Source organism: Netta rufina (assembly GCF_964035555.1).
Source record: "Netta rufina genome assembly, chromosome: 2".
Classification (NCBI taxonomy): Eukaryota; Metazoa; Chordata; class Aves; order Anseriformes; family Anatidae; genus Netta; species Netta rufina.
In genome coordinates this window covers 30730691-30751799 of record NC_140124.1, presented here as the reverse complement: position 1 = coordinate 30751799, position 21109 = coordinate 30730691, and the positions used below count along the sequence as shown (strand labels likewise).

At 34.5% G+C, this 21109-nt stretch overlaps 1 protein-coding gene across 1 annotated transcript in view; it reads left to right on the top strand.

Annotated features, from left to right (window-relative positions):
* Window positions 1-21109, top strand: part of MEOX2 (mesenchyme homeobox 2) — a 54641-nt gene that overhangs the window by 30121 nt on the left and 3411 nt on the right. The window contains exon 2 of the mRNA XM_084281282.1: window positions 11077-11249. Within this exon, the coding sequence (XP_084137408.1) occupies window positions 11077-11249 (173 nt within the window). The remainder of the gene's footprint in view (window positions 1-11076; window positions 11250-21109) is intronic.

Sequence of the window (21109 nt, the reverse complement as noted above, 5' to 3'; positions counted from 1 at the left end):
GTACTGTCCTAAAATTTGCAATCTCAAAAGTTATACTTGAACCCTTAGTTAAAGCAACCTCCCCTCTTAGCAAATATATTCTTGCACTGTAACCTGAAAATCATAGGAAGTACTCCAGACAATTATATTGCAACTGTTGCTCACATCAAAGTTAAAGGTGTTTTTTGTTGTTTTGTTTGCACCCTGCCAAAGGTTTCCATTGTGAGTCATAAACTTTAACTGTACATCCAGTTTAATTCTTAGTAATTAAAGACATTTATTCATCAAAACAAACAAACAAACAAATAACAAAACAAAAACAAAAAAGCATATCCCCTAGGCTGTAAAATTAATAGTAAAATAGATTTAGCAGAACCTGCTCTATTATTAATTTTATTTTTTTTTATTTTTATTTCATTTACCCAATATATTCCTTAGATAATTTTTGTTATTGTTGTTTAGTTATGTGATTGTTTTTCCATTTTTTAACAATTATGCTACAGTTCTAAAAAGGAAGTTGTATTAACTTCAAACATGACAAATCTTTTTTATAATTATTTTTAGTGGATTCTGCCTTTTACGATAATCATTTAAGACACAAAGAAAGGAAAACACAGCCTGCAGCTAACTAGGAGATCTTTTAAGTTAAAAAATGCTGATAGTAAGGACTTCTAAAGCAGTCATTAGGAGATTTTCTATCTAACATTAACAGATAGTAATGCTTTTAAGTAAAAAACAAAAACTTTCTTGGCTGTTCTGAAAGCCAAAAGTATAAATAATTTAAACATCTGAAAAAATTTATTTTATAACCCCTCTTATTTTGGTTTCCCCTGAAAGACAGGTAATTTCATTTAATAGCATGTGGGAAAGTACTTTCCACTGTTTATCCATTTATATAGTTAGAGTTATACTTCAGCACAATGTTGTAAAGTAAACCATGAATGAAATAGTAGCATACAGCCATAACAGAAACCTTTGTTGGTATAAGAGTATGTGTGTTTTTCTGTTAAAAAAAAAAAAAGTCTGAATATTTACTAAGGTATGTTATGAGCACAATTGGGGCTGTTGGCTTCATTTTAATGCTTTCTCAAGGATAATAAGATTTACAAAACATGTCATTAAAACGTATGCAGGCATATGTGTTTGCACAGAAATCTCTGGTATTTCTTAAAGAACCATGCGAGGATTACATTTATGACTTACAGTGGATGTTGTTATGCCACATGAGTTGAGCCATGTCCATCAACAGCAGCAAGTAAGGCAGAGAAGAACCACATGCTATTCCTTCTGAGGACTGGGACACACGTTAAGGCTGAGACGGATAGTGATTTATGATCCTGTGATTCTGTAAGGTGCTGCAGACTTTGCAGAGGCCAGATATGTTTTTTTCAAAAGGACAGTTTTAAAAAAAAGAGATAAAACACTTCAGGCAGACTGATTAGAAAATAAAAAGAAAAGAGAAAGGGCATTCTAACATAGGATTAAATAGAAATATTGGATGTTAGATTTGCTCCAGACACTGTTTCTTTCTGTCACATGCTCAACATATATAAAATTTTCACTGCATCATTAAGGAGTCCCAGAGAAATCTGTTCCATGATGAATGGGAAAAAAAAAAAAAAAAAAAAAAAAAAAAGCAAGTGTAGCATACGTGGAAGAACTGCACTCAAAAATACTACTGTGAAATGGCTTCTTGTTTCCTGTAGCATAGGAATAACTCTTATTAGCATAGGAATAAAATAATACTTATAAAGAGTTAAAGTAGAATTGTTGGTACCCATTTATATTTTCCTTTGTGTAACTGTATCCTGAAGACCTGCTTTGGAAAGATGGGTAAGTAAGGTAATACAGAGCTCTAAAGAAACTCCAACTATGTTAAAGTTTTGTAAGTGTTTCAACTTTATTGCTAAGTATGGAAAACTAAAAGCCTGGATTCTTTGGCTTATGTACAAACTTTTTTTTTTTTTTAAAGCAAACTTAGAAGTCAGCAAGATTTCAACTCTGAGATCTGCATATATATTTTGAGAATAGGATCATAGGATCCTAAGAAAATACCTTTCTTTAATCAACTCAAAACCTATCATGATCATACACAAAGTAAACTGGGATGTACAATGGGATCAAAAGCAGCTCTGACACTCTGGTAATGGAGAACTGCACTAGTATTTTTGAGTTTGCACCAGTCTTGACCCATTGTAATTTGGGGAAGAACTTGGCCTAGACTTAGAAATTGGCCCAGATGGCACACTCATTTCTAGGCCATTTGCTCCATTGTGCCACAACTTGTAACATGGACTGTTACAAGACCTACCAATATTACTATAGATATTACCTTTATTTTTCTTTAATGTCTTGTATGTGAGGAGTGTGGGCAATGGTATTACCTATATATAACACCTATATAGCTAAGGAGGAAAGAAGAACAGAGTTTACACTCGGTGAAGTCTGGAAAATACAACTTGATTTCAGCAAACCTTGGATAAAGTTACTATAGTCACTGCATATTAAAAAAAAAAAAAAAAAAAAAAAAAAAAGTCTAATTGCCTATGGATGAAATACAACAATGAATTTTAAATTAGAATGATACTTAGAAATTCACAGTGAATGGCTGACTGCTATGCAGACATTCCTAGTCTGGCAGTGGACTCTAGTGCTGCTTTAAATGCAAGTGACTTTCAAGTTACATTTGAAAATATATAAAACTAATGGACATTTATATAATGAAGATAATTTTGAATCAAGGTCTCTAAAATGCATTGCTCAACATATGTTCTCTTCCAAACTGCACTTTGGATTCTTAATAATAAGACTGTCAGTCTAACTTTGCAGAGAAAACAAACAAACAAACACACACACACAAAACAAAACAAAACAAAACAAAAACTATTTTCATGATATTTAAATTCCAGATGGCACATAAAAGATACATACTACTATAATATTTGTATATATTTCTTAGCAGCAGGTCACTGCAACATATTTTTCCACTCCCTAGCCTCACCTAGACTGTTGCTACTGACAGTATCTTAAGCTAAATATTTGGTATTTTATGACAATGAAATTCATTCTACATGGAGTAACCTCAGATGTATTTCAACTGCGACAAAGAGGCAGATGTACTTGTATTTGTACTGGTTTTAAGGAATCTGTGCCAAAAGCTTACTGGTCAAAATGATTAAAACATTGAGCGCATTAATTTTATTTTATTTTATTTTATTTTATTTTATTTTATTTTATTTTATTTTATTTTATTTTATTTTATTTTATTTTATTTTATTTTATTTTATTTTATTATTATATTTTTATTTCATACGGGAATTAAAAATGGCCTTTGTTTAAACCTGAGTTTCAAAATTCTGGTAGCAGCTCCAGTATTTTTGGCAACGCAGTGTTTTCCCTGCTTCACAAAGCTAAAATGAAAACAGCAACTCAGTGTTTTAGGGAGATAAGACTTGTTGAGAGGTGATTATATAGGATTATATAAGTTCTCTGTGCTCTATATGCTCTTTTCTCTTCTTAAGCAGACACTTCCCTAAAGTTTGTAGTGCTTTAGATCTTTCATGTACCATTTTCACAGGAAAAACTGGTTTTCCTAAGTATCTTTTATACAATAAAGTAGGGACCAGAGGAGTATTTTAATGCGTCCTTTAGAAAAGGTACAGCTGCTGCCAAGCAGGGCTTTCAACAGACCAGTGCTGATGACTGAGGCACATACAGTGTTTGGGGGATGGGGAGGAGGGGTGACTGCTCTTCATTTTTATTTTTCTTCCTTCGGATAGGAAAGAGCCTCTGTGGGAGAAGTCTAGTAGGTGAGACACAAGGGAAAGAAGATTACATGAGCTCCTATCTCAAATACCATTTTCTCCCTTTATTTTCTTTCTTAGAGGATTCTCTGTGGAAAATTTCTTGTTTTATATCTGTAAGCTACTCTTTCTCAGGAGGACTCACTGCTTGGTGGGTAAATGGTGGTGATAAGTCCCACCTTCATTTAATGAAAGTCTGCAGCATGAAAGCTAATTAAAAAAATGATCCTGAAAATAGGTAAACAATCTTCTTGTGTATCTGATGCTGCATGTAAGAGATGTATCTCCAGAACTCCAAACGGGAGTTTGAAGTCCCACTGGAAAAAGTCCTATTGAAATGCATCCTGTAAGGTTTCTGTAAGGGAAATTCTGTATCGACTTTTTAGACAAATTTTTAGGTTTTGCTTTTTCTTAAAATATCTTTCAAGTCTCTTTTACTAATCTAAGTAAAACTAAGCTGTAATTATACAAATATTTGGTATGGACCGTTTTCCACATGAAGATCTACTAAGGTGTATGGGAGAATTCATATTTTGGCTTCCATGTTTTCAAGATGTAGATATATAAATATGCTATATAGTTAGATGGATCATATGAACTGTCATAAGTACATCATTTCCACCATAGGTATCTTCAAGAATCTATAGCATTAGCTACCATAACACTGTGAATCACTGTTTCCAATACTGTAGCATAATTCCTGGAATTGTAGTTTCAGGAAGCAGTAACAACAAAAAAGGTTGGCAGCAACAACTAGTAGGTAATGTTTCAGGATAGTATATAGAGTGTTTTAGAATACTGACAGGTTTTGCTATGGTAGTTCATATTTTTTTGGGGGGGAGTGAATATAAGGCTATTTTAAGTTGTAAATTGTCACAGACTGGGTTAAGAAAGCATTAACTCAATAAGCAAATAAAAGTTTGCTTTCATTAGAATGGAAAGAAATCTTCATGTAATTTTGACATCATACTTGTGCTACTGTGCCATTGGCACATGCAGGGTTGTGAATTATGGAAATGAAGATGGTCTTCATACCAATATTCAGAAGAGATTCTCTAAATATGTTTTGTGAGATTCACCTCCAGAAATTCTCAAGAGACACTCTAATTGACTATGTGCAGCAATTTGGAACTACACTTTGAACCGAGCAAAACGTTCCAAGGATGCTGGAAAGCAATGGGCAGTGTTTTAAACACAGAGTAAGTTTACATAAGTCTGAGCAATTTTGAATAGAAAATTTAGAAAAAAAAAGCTGTAATGAAAAAACTGCTTAACATTATCTATTAAATGTCAAGAAATGTTTGAAACTGACCATTTCTGGGTAAATCTTGTTCTCACATGCAGTTGTGGGCAAAATAATAGGAACCATATGGGGACCTTTATGCCAACCCCTTGCTTGTATCTCACTGAACTATTTCATTTTGTCATATAGTTGACTATAAAGTATCAGAAACAATCAGATCAGGTAATTTAGTTGTATATAAGTACTTCCTACCATTAAAAAGTATTTTTTTCCTCTCTTTAATATCCCTTTGCAAATGTAGCAACACAAAGTTGCTTATTTTGTTCATAAGTGTGTTTCAAGTTAATGATATTTTGCTAGATTATTGCCCAGATACTAAAGTATTTTTCCCTAAGTTCACATTTCAAATATGTTGAAGGAAGAAAAAAAAAAGCCTTTGGCATTTTGTCACATACCACTGTTGTCTCTTATTGATGTTTAGAAGCTCTAAACCTTTGTTTACATGTTACTGATTTAAACAAATGTAGAGAAATTAAGTTTGAAAGAAATGCACTCAGAAGTAGTAAGATACCCAGAAGCAGAAGCTTTTCACCTTGATTTATTTGAACAAATTCCTTCATTTTGAAGTAAAGAAAAAAAAAAAAAAAAAAGTAATAATTTAAAGTTTGCAGTAGTTGTTTATGCAAACACTTGAGCATTGTTTATAGGAAGGTGTGTGTTTAAGAACATATAATTTATCCATTTTTGCTATAACTTCATAGTGATATAAATATAGAAATAGGTAGTTCATGTTACGGACTTTCTGAGAATAAGTGTTGGAAAATGTGAATGAAAGTTGGGTGACTGGATATTGAATAACAATTCTAGGGGTGAAATTCTGATGGCCTTTTTGTCAGAAATTATTAGTGTTTGCTGTCACCACTCACTCTCAGTACAAATATCAGGATCTGGAAACCATCAGCAACAGCTAATGGAACACTAGCAATCTTATTCTTTGATTTATTTATTTATTTATTATTTTTGTCTGGAATCTTACATTGCAGGTATTAACTGAGAGAATTTCTGTCTGAGAAATGAAGGTATGTCAACTGTTGAACTGATAAAGGAAAAAAATAGCAGGTGCTTCTTGCAAATTCTACACCTGATTCTGACCCTACTCAGCAGCAGTTCTTTGTATCACTGATGTTCTAATCAGTATTTTTCCTTATTCTGTGAGCACTCCTTTTTTTCCCTAGGCATGTATCAAAAGTGAAAATACGAAAAGGTCTGCTTTTTCTGTTCCACACTCAGATGCTATGTTTGCTTGGTATGCTTCATCTCTCAGTGATGTAGAATGAAGGAAACAGGAACTCTGATTGGACAGTACAAATGTTGGGATAAACAGCAATCTGTTCCCTTGAGTAAAGGTGAAGCAACTTTTGAGGGTGTGGACTAGCACAATTAGTAATGATATACATACATATATAGAGATATTTGTAATAATTTCTGAGCTGCTGCTAAGCTTAGTAAAAAATCTAAGCTTCCAAAATCATTATGCCTTTTAACAGTCATTTTAAACTTTGAATGACTTTCTAAATGAATGACATTCTATGCTAGTTATCAACAGGCATTTTTTGTCCAACGGGGGATATTAAAGAGTTTTTGAAAACTAATACGAACAGTTATGGGAAAGTGGTATGACCTGAACACCTCAAAGCCATGTTTAACTGCCTACATTACTTGACATCCAAAGAACAAAGGTTTGCAAAAAGAGACTGATAAGGTACTAATACCTGCATGTAAGCTATGTATTGTGAGAGTGTGCCAGAATTCATCTGGGATAAAGCAGAAGACAGATAATATAGATTGCTGTATTTTTCATCAAGTGGTTTGTACCATCTGTATATATTTTATATGTGCCTTTTGAGAGGCAAGGAGTGTAACTTAGATCCATACAGGCTTTGTTCTCTGCCTCTACACCTACCATTTGGCATAAAATGTAGCCAGTAGAAGAAAATGAAGGTTTTTGGGACCTTTTTCTTTCCCTAGTTGCAACAGCTGCAAAACAGATGTGAGCTGACATTAGTTCTGCCAAAATTCTATTCCAAGTTTCCCACCCATTTTCCACCAAAGAGAAACTAGTCAGGTGACGTGAACAGAGATCTGAAGGTCAGAAAGAGATGGGAGCTCCCAGTCCTAGTTCTACAGAGACTATTAAAAATAAGCAAGCAAAATAACTCAATTTACTAGTTTCAGAGTTAGAACAACCAAAATTTAGGGCAGTAACATTTCTAGAAATTGCTGAGTAGCATGTTGTCAATGGGAAATAAAAGGAAATCTGCACATGAACCACAGTAACACTGCAACAGAGAAAATCAGATGAGAGCAAGAGTTCCTAACTGGCATTCACCTAACTGAAAACAGCTAAGTGTCTTTTCAGATACATTTTCAATATCTCAAGTGCATTAAGCAAAATACCATTGTCTTGCTGGCCAGGCCTTTTCTGAAACAGATTGCCAAGGATTCCATTTGTTCTGTTGTGTGAACCTCAGTACTGTGAGGGAGAGTCTTCCTTGATTCAGGTTTCTGCTTACCTCTCCAATATCACTTTCAGCTATTTTTGAGTATAACATGATTTTTTCAGAGTAAAAATGTCCTAAATTCTTATCATTTATAGTGACTCAAAGAGAGTAAAAGTGAACATTGAACAACGAAAAAAGACCAATTCATGACTGAGCTCTTCCATATATTGTATGATGACTCAGTGTGACTACAGCAATGAGCTTTAAGAGCTAAACTTGCAGTTCCATCACCTAAAGACAATGGAACACACTAAGTCACAAAGGCTATCAGTAGCTGTAGTGGCCCTGGCACTGAATTTGTCTGAGTTCAATGCTACTGCAGACCAAACACATCTAAAGTAATATAAATATTAGTATTTTGCTGTTTGGAGAGGTGAGCAAGTGTAGGCTCTTGTCAAGTTCCCCATAGTTCCCCAAGTTCCCCAAGTTCCCAGGTTGGTTAACCTGCTCTATGATGAAGGAAATGTGAAGCAGGCCATGACAACCCAGGCAGGTATATGTGACAAAGGGAAGAATCATTTAGGGATTTGTGTGCAGTCACACTGGCTGGGGTCTGCCTCTGCAGGAATATGTCTGCAAACAGCAAGCAGTGTGGCAAATGCATTCAATGTCATGCACCAAAAACAAACAAACAAACAAACAAACACCCACACACAAAAATCCTGAAACTTTACCACTGTGTCAGTTTGCTGATGAAATCATACTGCTGACAGAAGTATGCTTACTGCTGCCAGGCATTAACAATCTGATATTTTCTTAAAGGTAACATGCAGCAATGGCAGGAATGTCTTAATAACCAGTTGTCCAAGCATGCTTATATTCACACAGGATCTGTGTGGGCTAACACTTCTAGCAGTGCTGAATCCTCTGTGCTGGCAAACATGAAGGACAACTGCTACTTTAGCAGTTACATTTCTTTCTCCTTAGCCCAGGAACATGGAATTTAGATTCTGATGGCATTTATAAGTTGGGAACTCAGAAACATGAGTCTGACCTTTTGGATGTTAGCCTGAAAGATTACATGGCTCATTATGGCTTTACTGGCTGTACAGTCATCTGCTTTCAGAAAAAGTGATTGCATTACAAGTCTCAGACACTTATAGAAATTGAGATCCTCCTGAGAGATGTTTGTATGGGTACTCCCAAAGATTTTGACTTTGACTAGTCACTACAGCATTGGCTACCAAGCTTTTAAACACCTAACCCCACTTTCTATTTCATTTCCTGATTTATGTCTTTATTTGTAATACTGAAATTTTGTTATGGTGTCAGTGTCATCTGTAAGTGCATTACTTTTATTTAAGGTCACAACCTCCAGCATGGAAAACTGTCATGGATCTTTCTTGCAGTTATGGATATGGGAAGACTGCTTGGCTCATGGCCTCACATGGGCCCAGGTTTATCAAGGGTGCAAAGAGGTCTTCAGCAATGACTTACATGAAATACATTTTTGTGTTGTATTGTAGGTAATCAGCTTGCACACCCACCTTCTTTCAAACATGTATGAAACACAACTCTGGTGGTATAAGGAACAGTAAATCAGAATACTAAAAAAAAAATAATAAATGGTTTAGGTATCTCTTTTCAGTGATTCATTGGAAAGCTGAAATAGAGGCATAAGACTTTAAGTTCGGGTCATCTATATAGAATTTGGACCTGCACAGGCATATGATGAGGTTGTAGAATGGGAAATTTGGGGGAAGAAAAGGTACGTGTATCTTCCTGCAACTGAAAAATGCAGACAGAAGTTACAGTTCTTTAGTTCTTTTATACTAGTTTGCCAACTAGTATAAAAGAACTAGGTTTAAGGTGATTTTGATCTATCAGATTCTCTATCTTGAGTCTGGATAACAGACCTTGTCTCCACACTGCTGGTGTGTGTGCTGTCTAACTGGGTCCTTCCAAGAGAAGTCTGACTGTGGCTGAGGCCAAACATATCCTGTACCCATACAGCCACTTTTGAGGATATCCTCAGTATACAAACCAGAATTACATCACACGTTCAAAGCAGAGTTCTGTGTCATGTCAGCAGAAGAGTCTTGGTGATTTGAGCCTTAAAATGAGCTTTAAAATGTCATAAATTAGTGACTTTAGCACTGAGTTAAACATCAACAATTCTCCTGACCAAAAGGAAAAAAAAAAAAAAAGTTTCCATCCAAACAACAGAGTAACTGATAAAAAGGTAAAAAGTGAAAACATTTTTTACACTTTTATAAAATGTTGACAGTTGACTGTAATTTTGAAACTAGATTCACTGGCCAGTTGGACAGTCTCAGTCATGTTGATGATTCATCAGAGTCCCAGGGAATGATTTCTTATGGGCCTGTTCTTTTGGATGTTGATGCAGGCTTCTATTTAAGTCAGCAGCTGAAGTGTGAATTTATCTGTGACATTTTTAAGATAGTTTTTGAAGCCAGAATTTGACTAACGATACTCCTACTGATCTCTTGTTAATTTTGGACTTATAGGTATTGTATCATTCCCAAACTTATAAATGTCTGTTTCTCCTACAATTCTCACTCTCCCTCCCTCTCTTTTCCTTCCTTCCTTCCTTCCTTCCTTCCTTCCTTCCTTCCTTCCTTCCTTCCTTCCTTCCTTCCTTCCTTCCTTCCTTCCTTCCTTCCTTCCTTCCTTCCTTCCTTCCTTCCTTTCCAGTTTGATCTGTTTTATTTAAACAGACTTCATTGATACCCACTGAATGACTGTCACTGAGTTCAGTAGTTTGGCTTAGGACTGAATGCACCTCTTTCTGAGGAACCAGGAGGATGGTTATGAAACTTTGAGAAAAGCTCTTTTGATTGTGGCCAAAAGTATTTTTTGGTCATCAGCTGTAACAGTAAGAAATTTCTTATACTGACACTGGCTATGGCATAACTACCTTACCTGCACCTTGGCATGGATAAGATGGGCCCCCATTATCACATGGGGTGTACTCACTATTTTCTTTTTGATGCTTGTCAAATTTCCTATGGTTTGTCTGTTTTTTTTCACTGAAGGGTGATAGGACTAAACCTTAAAGTGTATTCTTTAAAATAGAGCTGTGGCTTAAGGTATCAGTGAAATGATAGAAGTTAGCAATTCTTGAAGTATTACTCATTAAAATGATACTCAAAAGATGCATATCCTGTAATGGCTGGATGCACTGAGAGTTGCCAGAAATGGGAAAGAGTTGAAGCTTTGCAGAACTTCTACAGAGAACCATTACGGAAATGAAACACTGCAAGGTTTTAGAGCTAATGTTTGATGTGCATGAATAGAAGCAACAGTTCATGTCTGTCACAATTACTGCTGCTTTCCTGATTTACAGGGAAGCATCCATAGGTATAAAGGCAAAGGTGTGTTTCTGAGAAGAAAGTTTTAGGAATTTAACTTATGTGGAAGGCAGGCATGTTAACTTTGAGGTTGTTTCTTATTTGGCTATGCATTTCTCAATATTTCAATGTCATCTTTTTTTTTTCTTCTTTTTTTTTTTTTTTTTTTTCCTTTTCAGATTCCCAGGAAGGAAACTACAAGTCAGAGGTCAACAGTAAACCCAGGAAGGAAAGGACAGCTTTCACCAAGGAACAAATCAGAGAGCTAGAAGCAGAATTTGCTCATCATAACTATTTGACCAGGCTGAGGCGGTATGAGATAGCAGTAAACCTTGACCTCACTGAAAGACAGGTACTGATGCAAAATAATGAACTTCAAATACTTGCTCAATATTTATTATGGTTAGTAGCTTTTCAAAGCAGAGCTCTTATGCTAATTATAAATATATCAATATATCAGATTGAATGTTTATACCAAAAAGATACGTCTATTATCTGCTATGCAAGTGTTTTTTATTTTTACATTTACTAGCTACAGACTCGTTTCATCTTGGAGAAAGAGATGGAAGACAAAGGCACAAGTAATATATCTGTTAAACTGGTGCACATCTTTTCTAGTCTGTCCACACAAATGTGGCTGAAAAAGTTGTAGGACCAAGTACAGCATGTGCAAGCAGTCATTTTGCCTGCATGCAACAAATATGAGCATCTTGTTTTAGTCTATTAAATATATGCAGTTGCCATTTGTCCAGAGTTTCTGAACATCCTGTTTCCAGATGGCAGCAAGAATGGGAACACCAGCAAAACTGGAATACAAGCATTTTTAACCACTTTATCTTACCCTGTGCTGTGAAAGCAGAGGAGATGATGGAATTTCTTATCACTGTTATTGGTTTCCTGCTCACCAAACCCTAGTCCGGGAAACACTTCTGCACATGCTCAAGTTTCATCATGCATGTTGTCACATTGATTTCTAATGGAAATATTCATGTTAAGTATGTACCGGAGTTTTCAGGACATCATCCCAACACACTAAGTGTTAAGTCACATCTCAAATAGTAATTACACCAATATAAGCACTTTAAAATGTGTTTTATTAAAAGCATTTAGAATACTGGACCCAAGTACATAAAATCTGATGAAATGTTATGTACTGTTTTATCACTGAAGTTTAAAGAATTTTGCCCACAGATAGACAGTCCTCCTGTCTTCAAGAATCCATGATAGATTGAGGAATTGCTTAAGATAGTGAGTAAGTTGATGATGTATTCAAGGGAAAATGTTAAGATGACACTGAGTAGAGATGTCAATGTATATATTTGTGTATAATCATCAGATCACCCTATTGTGATAGTAATATTTGGTGAATATCTGGAGAACTATATATGCAGATACTTATGCTGACCATGTTTGATAACACCATGATCTGTAAACTCTAGATATAAGAAGTTTTTAAATCAATTGTCTTGAGTTTCATTAACATCATAAATAGACATCTCAGTTAGAATCCATCTTTTTCTATACATGAACTCTCATTCAGTCACAAAAGTGAATGAAACAACAGTTTCTCTGAAGATTTCTAGAGAAATCCTTTCCCTTCTAGCTTTTCAAGCAGAAGCCAGCAGTTTCTTTTTTGATGTGAAGATGTTACAAGGTTTCGCCAGGTCATTTTAATCTACTTAGATATATTTATGTTTATAGAGCACATGATTTTTTATCAGCTGATCAAATTTTGCCTTTTTCTTTTTCATTACACCTGAGTAAGGTTAGCCTAGACAATTAGATTAACTTCCACACCTCATTTTGACGGATAAGGGGAGGAGGAATTAATTTTAATCTCAGTGAAAAGGATAAAGGTTTTGTAGAACTGAGAAACAACAGAATTAAAACTATCTGCTGTGCAATTTTATGGGAATCAGTCAGCTGACTTCAGCATACCTTCATTTTTAGCAAGGGTGAATTTGGCCTGGAATTTAATTATTCTTCCTGATAAATTCTTTATTCTTTTCTTTGGTCAGGTTGAGTGGTATAACTAAATGAAGAGACTATTTTAAAGGAAGCAGATAAATTAAAAGCATTTGAATATTGTCTCTGGAGGAAAAAAGACAACCTATGCAACACAAGTGTGGATAATTCGTTTAAGTTATGTGAGCATTTGCTGTTTTCTGGCTGTCACATAATGCATTATGTTGATAATTGTTATAATTTCTATGGAATTATAATTAGTATATCTAATTATCTAATCTAATTCTTCTCTGCTTTCCCAGATTATCTGAATGACAACTGAACTGCTAGAGATAGCTCCCTTCCTTCCTGCTTTCTTGCCTTCCTTCCTGTCTTCCTGCTTAAAGTCACCCTTACTTATGAAAGGAAAAATATCTATCCAGTTCCATATCTTGCAACAATAAAATTTCTGAGAGGGGAAAAAAAAATAGAGGCTAGCATAAAAACTATATTGTTAATACAAAACAAAAAGAAAATCAAGAGAAATATCTGGGCATAGTTTTTGGTTTCTGAATCACTCTGAGCCAAGTCATGTTGTCACTCCCAATGTCATCAAGTTTGAAATGTCTCTTTTTGAAATCAAATACTTTGCTTTAATAGTGTGAATAGGCGTGGAACTGGGCATGGGTTTGCATGGTATATGGCAGTCTTCAAAAGCTTAATGCAGTAAATCAAAAGGCTTGCACCTTTTTGCATACTTGTTTTATAGAAATACTTCAGTGACTTATAAAAAAACCAAACCAAAACACCCCTCTAGTATAAAGCAGCTGTGAGACTAATATTTCTTTCTTTTTCAGTGAACTTGAACTCATATGCAGGACCTGTCCTTTCATCATTTGCAGAATTAATGATTATTCTTGAATGGGATAACTGTACCTATTTGTTTACATACTACTGTTATTACTTTCTTTTACTAGCTGTTCCAGTTGAGGAGATTAGATTTGATACCAATCTTTTATATATATATATATATATATAAGAAAACAGTCTGTTCTCTAAAAATAATTATGACTAAATTAAAATATGTTGATGGGGTTTCCCAAATCACTTTCTTCAGTGACATAGCTTTTTTAGAGAATTACCATTTCTGAAATAGTTTCCCTAGCCTATTTTTACCTCAAAGGCTGCATCGCAGAAAATGGTAAATGATAGGCAGTAGTTCTTCAGAAATTTTGAACTTGTGAGTAGTTATAATATCTGTCTCATTGCAGGCTGTTATACCTATTTAAGTTGCAAGCTTTCTTGATTTCTCATGAAACAGTGAGTTTGCACAAAGAGAACTGAAACTTGTGGCAGATCATACAATGATATAAAATAACAATGATCGTCATGCAAACTAACATATCCCCTCAGAAATTAGGTTTGAGACCAAAATGCATATTCTACCATATTCAGGAGTTGGACTTATGGATGATCCTTATTGGTCCCTTCCAACTCAGGATATTCTATGATTTTATTTTTTTTTTACTCTGTTCATTATTGTTTAGTTCTTATTCTTATTTTAATTCTTATTTAATGACAACCATCATATTATTAAGAGGGCAGAGGAGCAAAAATGAATCAAAAGAAAGTATTGTTGGGTCATCCTAAAGTTACAACTTTCAGTTATTTGCCAAGATGAGAGAGAAATCATGGAGCATATTATCTCAAAAAAAGCTCTATCTTCTTCTCAACTATAGTGCTAATTTCAACCATATGTTGTAGCTTAAAAGAGGCACCAACCAACTAACACTTCATAATTACCTTTCTGGCTTTTAAACAAGCTGTAGAAAAAACATATGTTTGACCATATTAAAAGCTATATAAGGGTATTAAAGTTTTCTACAGTGCCAAAGTATGGAGCCAAAGTAAGGCTCCATTTGACTCTTGAAACAACTTAGAAGATCAATTCAAACATAAATGACTCATGGAAGGCCATCTCAGAAAAATAATAATAATAAAAACAAAACAAAACAACAAAAAACAAACAAACAAACAAAAAAGCATATGGATCAAGAAAATTAATTAATCCTGTCACTCCCTAAAAAGGAAACCTGAGTTACAAGACAGGAAAATGAAATGAAATGAAATGAAATGAAATGAAATGAAATGAAATGAAATGAAATGAAATGAAATGAAATAAGTGCCTCAAATGCCTAGATATAGAGTGCACTTTGAGAGCATTATAAGCACATCTGGTGGAAGGATGGCTCTACTAAGGTACTGTAAGAATTCCAGCAGCACAGGTACCTTTAATTCCTGCTCCATCTCCTATAGAATGCACTCATAATCCCTGCTCAACCAGCAGTTAATAATTTTCAGCTGACCTCAATTATATTTTGAAAAGACAGACTAAAAACTATGCTAGCTCCCTAGATATTTGTAACCTTGACAAGTGCATTCTTGGCTTTTTGTACATCCAGATAAACTTGGAGAAGGTTCCATCCAAACTTTTTAATATCTCACTGTGGGATGAAGAGAGGAAGCAGCTGCTGTGGGGTATCAGAGGCGTGGCAAAATGGACATTTTTATGGAGTTGATCCTGCCAAATATAGAAAGAGTAGGAGATCTTTCCACCTCACAGGATCTTTTTGCAAGGAGCTAATCAAAAGAGCTACATTGCAGTTCTGCAGGCTAGCTCAGGTTACCGGAATAAACAGTCCAAATACGTAATGTTTCTGTTTGCCAACATAAATGGAAAATCCCACCTAGTCAGATTAAATTTTGCTGATGGCAATGAGAAGATTTGTTTCTTCTTAGCTTTAACTTCCAGTATCCACCTCAAAGACACAAATAATACATAAAATTCCTGAAACCTTTGATTTTGCATTGACAAGGAACACATTTTGTCAAAATGAAGAGTGTTTTGCATCTGTTTTTGGTTTCCACATATGTCATACCAACATGGATAGAGTGACAAAGGAAGAATCTTTTTAATGTCCCTTTCTATGAGAACAAGAAGCAAGTATCATTATCATTTATATGCTTTTGGACAATGTTGATAGATTACCTGGGGCAGTGGAGCCATAAGAAACATTGGAACATTAAATAGTTACAATTATAAAAATAAGAGAAATTTTCCATTAGAAAGGCTTTTCCCATACAAAGGTTATCTTGGATCACAAGTGACTTGATTGAAATCCTTTTCAGCATCGCAGAGCTGAGATGAGGTCAATCATAGCATTTTTTAGGCACTGAATTTGGGTGGTAAGATAATAGTTACTGGGGTGAGAAAAGCTCCACCAGAGAGTTCATTGCCCCTCAATTGGCCATTTGTTCTGAACCACCTCTGGAGGAGTACATGTCTCTCCATGGCATGCCTAACTTCCCAATTTAGGAAGTTGGATTTCTAAGGTTAGGTGGTGAAATTATTCCCTGTGTATTTTCAAACAAAATGAAAGTGTAGGTTGATATAACATAGTTGACTATATCTGTCTGATTGATTGTGCTGTCAAATCTTTACTGAAAGGGTTGTTAGGCATTGGAATAGGCTGCACAGAGAAGTGGTGGAGTCACCATCCCTGGAGGTCTTTAAAAGATGTTTAGATGTTGAACTTAGTGATATGGTTTAGGGGAGGACTTGTTAGTGTTAAGTCAGAAGTTGGACTCGGTGATCTTGGAGGTCTCTTCCAACCTAGATGATTCTGTGATTCTGTGATCCTCTCTGAAAGGCAGCTGCTCATTCCAAGCTTCCACTTGTTAAGCACTCTCTATATACACTATAATAATGAGCCTGCATAGCTTGAAATCCTCAAGATCATTTGTTTAAACAAAGAATAACTCTTTTTGTTAAGAGTAACACTTAATAAAATAAAACTCAGTAATTGAGCAATATAAAAACCAGCAGTAAAAGATACTGTGCTAACTCAGTTTGTTCTTTCTTAGGAAAGAATGCTACTAGCAAACATAATTATATCTTGTGCATAATTTTGATTTGTATGGTAATTCTTAAAAAAAAAAAAAAAAAGTACATGGCTAAACTTCAAACAACACACTTACTTACAGTATTGATCCTTACAGTATTGATCCTTACAGTATTGATCAAATTCAAACAAGCAATTCCATGTGCAAAGTTCCAAGAGCCTCAAGCTGTTACTTGTGAATGGATCCTACACCTGCAGAGAAACCCCATGAGGTTCTGGGTGGGGAGAAACCTCTGTTTCTGCCAAAAAATATATCTATGTGATATAGACAGAAATATCAGCAGCTCATCTGGGTATTTTTACAAAGTAAGACTTCTGTCCCCTAAGCCAACCTTTTCTTAAACACAAGTCTAAGGAAGATGTGGCTTGTTTTTTCACCCATTCAAGATGGAGATATGTTTGTCATTTATGGTCACTTCAAAAAAAAAAAAAAAAAAAGAAAGAAAAAGAAAAAGAAGTCAGGAGGGTTTTTTTTTGTTTTGTTTTGGTTTGTTGCTTTTATTTTTTTATTTTTATTTATTTATTTATTTTTAATGCAGAAAATTGAAAAACTGTAGAATCTCTTTCTAGTTTCACTAGTTCCTTCCCCTCAGGGATGTCCTGCTGAAATTGTTGCGGCTTCTTGAGGTTTAATAGCTTTAAATCTGGATGTTGATTTTGGTTTAGTTTATCATCAAAAGACTCAGGATTGGGTTGTTTTGGAAAGCAAAAACAAACAAACAAACAAACAACCTCCAGAATTCAAGTAATGAACTGTGTTTAAACAAATACAAGTGAGGCTGCTTCTCTCTTGGGCAGGGAGATGGTTTCCAAAGTTAGAAAGTCACAAAGAACTGTCATGGGCTAGTAGATTGTTTTGTGCTGAGTCAGCTTCTTAACTTTCCTTTTCATTTGACTTTCTTCATCCTAAAGTGGTAGCAGAGAAAAACATCAGCATACTCAGCTAAAAGCCAGTCTTGATTACACACTGCCTTTTAACTTTCACACTCAGTTTACTTGTGCAAGATGGGTGCAGAATAATGAAAGTTAGATTTTTTTTTATCTCATGAAATAAAATGCTCTGCATTTTACTCATCTGAGTAATTCATGCGAGTGTCTATGCAAAGAAAAGGCAAACTTTAGCTCAAGATGATGTTCCCCACAAATTAGATTTCTACCATGTGTTTCTTTTGTAGATTTAAATGTATATTCAAAGAATTGGAATAGATATATATATATTCCAAAGAATTGGAATAGTAGACCCCCAAAAGATGTGTTTTAGGAGAATAAGGCACAGGGAGTTCTATCAGTAGCCCCACAGATTGCCTCTTTGACTCTGGATAAAGCAGAGAGACTAATTTTGTCAAAAATACTCCCTTAGATTATGCAAAACAAGTCAGTAGAACCTTAAAAGAACCTTAAAACCCTGAAATGTAGTGCCTTCCTTTTTGATAAAGAAGGTTAGCTGTTAGCTCTGATCATGAAATGAATTTTGAAGATCAATGGTAGAGAAGCCGACACTACTTTGAATGGAATTGAGGAAAATAAACTGAGTGATGTCAAAGACTTCTGAAAATAGAATGAAATACTTTCATCACTGCTGTCCTCTGAAATATAATGTCTATTCCATCCCTGTCTAAATGTGGGAGGTAAAAAGGAGAATGTATCACCTAAGCAGTACCCAAACCTCAACTGACTTCTATGTAACAAAAAACCAGAACTCCCTCCTACACCTTCCTGGGTGCCAAAAGTTCCAGCTGTCCTTTGTGCACCTGCCAAAACCCCCCTTTTTCTCAGCAGCTGCTGCAAAGCACTTGTGTGCATTCAGTGCAAAGTCCTGTAACATAACACGGAGCAGTGAGAAGGTGACTAAATCAATTTTAATCATAAGGTTCTGGTGCCACTCAGTAATTTAGAAAGGTTAGTTTTCTCCAATTTATATATTTTGTACTATTTTATAATAAATAAGAAGACATTTAATACTCAGACATATATTTAAACTGGTTTGAAACTTAAAATATATTTAAGTTTTTTAAGACTTAAAATATATTTAAAATTGTTAAGGCTAACTACCTTAACTTACTCTCCCATGTATCAAACTATTTAAAATCTTACGTTATCTTTAGTTATTAAACTGATAACTCTTGCTACTGTTTCTATAAATATTTTAAATGAATAACTTAAATTTTTAAAATAATTTTAAATGAATAGATTTGGTAATTGCAACTGATCTAGTGGAAGGTATCCCTTCAAACTCAAACTGTTGTGTCATTCTGTGATGCTCTTTTTATTCATAGACTAAATAGGGAAAAGAATCTTGCTTTTTTTTTTTTTCTATTCCTACTTGATTTTATAAGTGTATTGAGTAAATTGTTATGAAAATGCTGTCTCTCTATGTATGAAGAAGGTAATTTTCAGCTGTATAGCATCAGTGATTTCTGTAAAGTTCAGGAATTTTACTTTCTTTAAAACTTGGCAGCATAAATGTACTATCTAAAAATAAAAGGAACATTTTCAAAGCCAAAGGAAGTTCAGAAGTAAACTTTTCATTTATTAAAAATCAGAATTATTTTTTGTTATGTTTACCTGTATTAGAAGAAAGTCAATTGGTAGATTAAAAAAATAACAATAAAAGAAAAAGGACAATGGCTGACATGGGGCAGGACACTTAAAAGATTTAGTGATTTGGTCCTCTTGAAACATCATTTAAGTGTAATAAAACAGATGGAATTTGGAATACTGACTTCAAAGGCTCATGCTTAGAAATATGTAACCCTTATAGCAAAATAACAGTCTTGAGTGGTGCAGTCCTCTTGTTTCTAATTTTTCAGGTTTGTGAGGTATCAATGCCTTAAATTTTAATCCTGTTTGGGACTCACACCACTAAAATCTGGAATAGAAAACTTAATTTTAGATAAGATTTTAGAAAAGAGCATTTTGAAAGAGCAATTTATATTTATTGAAAGAAAAAAAGAAAACATATTGCAACTGTGGTAGTTATGTTGTTTGAATTCAGTCATTCTTTCATTTGTCAGACAAGAATGTCTTTATTAAGAAATAACCTTTAATGGTAGAAAATATCTGTTTAGCTTTTCTCTATAAGTGTAGAATGCTAAAATCCCACATCAAGAGGAAATATTCTAAAGAGCATGGTAACTATTCTTAATTTTAATGTGACTAAAGGGCTCCACTAAAGAAGGAGTATTAAATCAGAATTTGAGGTGATATGCTCATTTGGAACCAAATTGATATACTGATGTCCATCCATGTCATGAAGTTATATTGAAGGTACATGGGCAAGACAGCATATAGTGTGGCTCTTAAGCCTACTAAAGACCTGTATATCCTAAGTATATATTGATAATTTTAGTAATGTAGACATCAACAATATCAGCTCTCTTCTTTTGAATCTTGTCCCATGATTCCTTCAGACCTTAAAAAATTCCTTAAAAAAATTGTTCACAGCAAAAACATTTCTTTTGTACATCAGGAGACCCATAATGTGAAATTTTACTTGTATCTTAAATAACAGTCTAATCATCAGATGTGGAGATGCAGATGCTAAACAACTTGTTGACTAAGGGAAAAAAAGCTGTGTTTTCGTGCCAGTAAGCAGATGTGCTCAATAGACTGGCTCATAAGTGCTGATTTAGAAACAGCTGTTAATGCTACCATCATCTTTAATATTATTCATTTCCCTTCACTTCCTTTGTTTTCCATGTATACATCTATACATATGCTTGCTCTATACAGTTAAGCTGTGCTAAGAGGGTAGAGAAGAGGGAGTGCATTTTAATAAATAATAGGCAATCAGATCCTGACACCTTGGGCTCCTGCTGGAGCTAACTAAAACAAAATAAAACAGCTCCTACAGTGTGATGTTTGTCACAGTAGATATATAAATTGCTTTAAAAGGACTTTTTTTTTTTTTTTTTCTCAAAAGTTGTAAATGGGACAAACCATTTTTTTCACTGAAAAAAGTGTTCAAGAATTTTTGAAGTTCACTTCATTATCCAGTCTTTTCCTTTCTCACTCATATATGAATTTCATTATTTTTCTTTCATTCACATTCTCCCCACAAGCACTCCTCTCTTTCTCTCTCTCTCTTCCTTCTCCCTCCCCCAACAACCTTTCTTTCTGAGGATTTTTTGTTCTGATGCATGTTTTGTGCAACACCTGTAAGTTTCAAATGATCTGGGCAATTGAAAAACACAGTTTTCCGTTACTTCAAATAAATTATCACTTCATTCACACAATTTGCTTCACTTCCTTTCCATTACAAAAATATAGATGGATCACATATCAGTAACTACTCTACCCACCATAA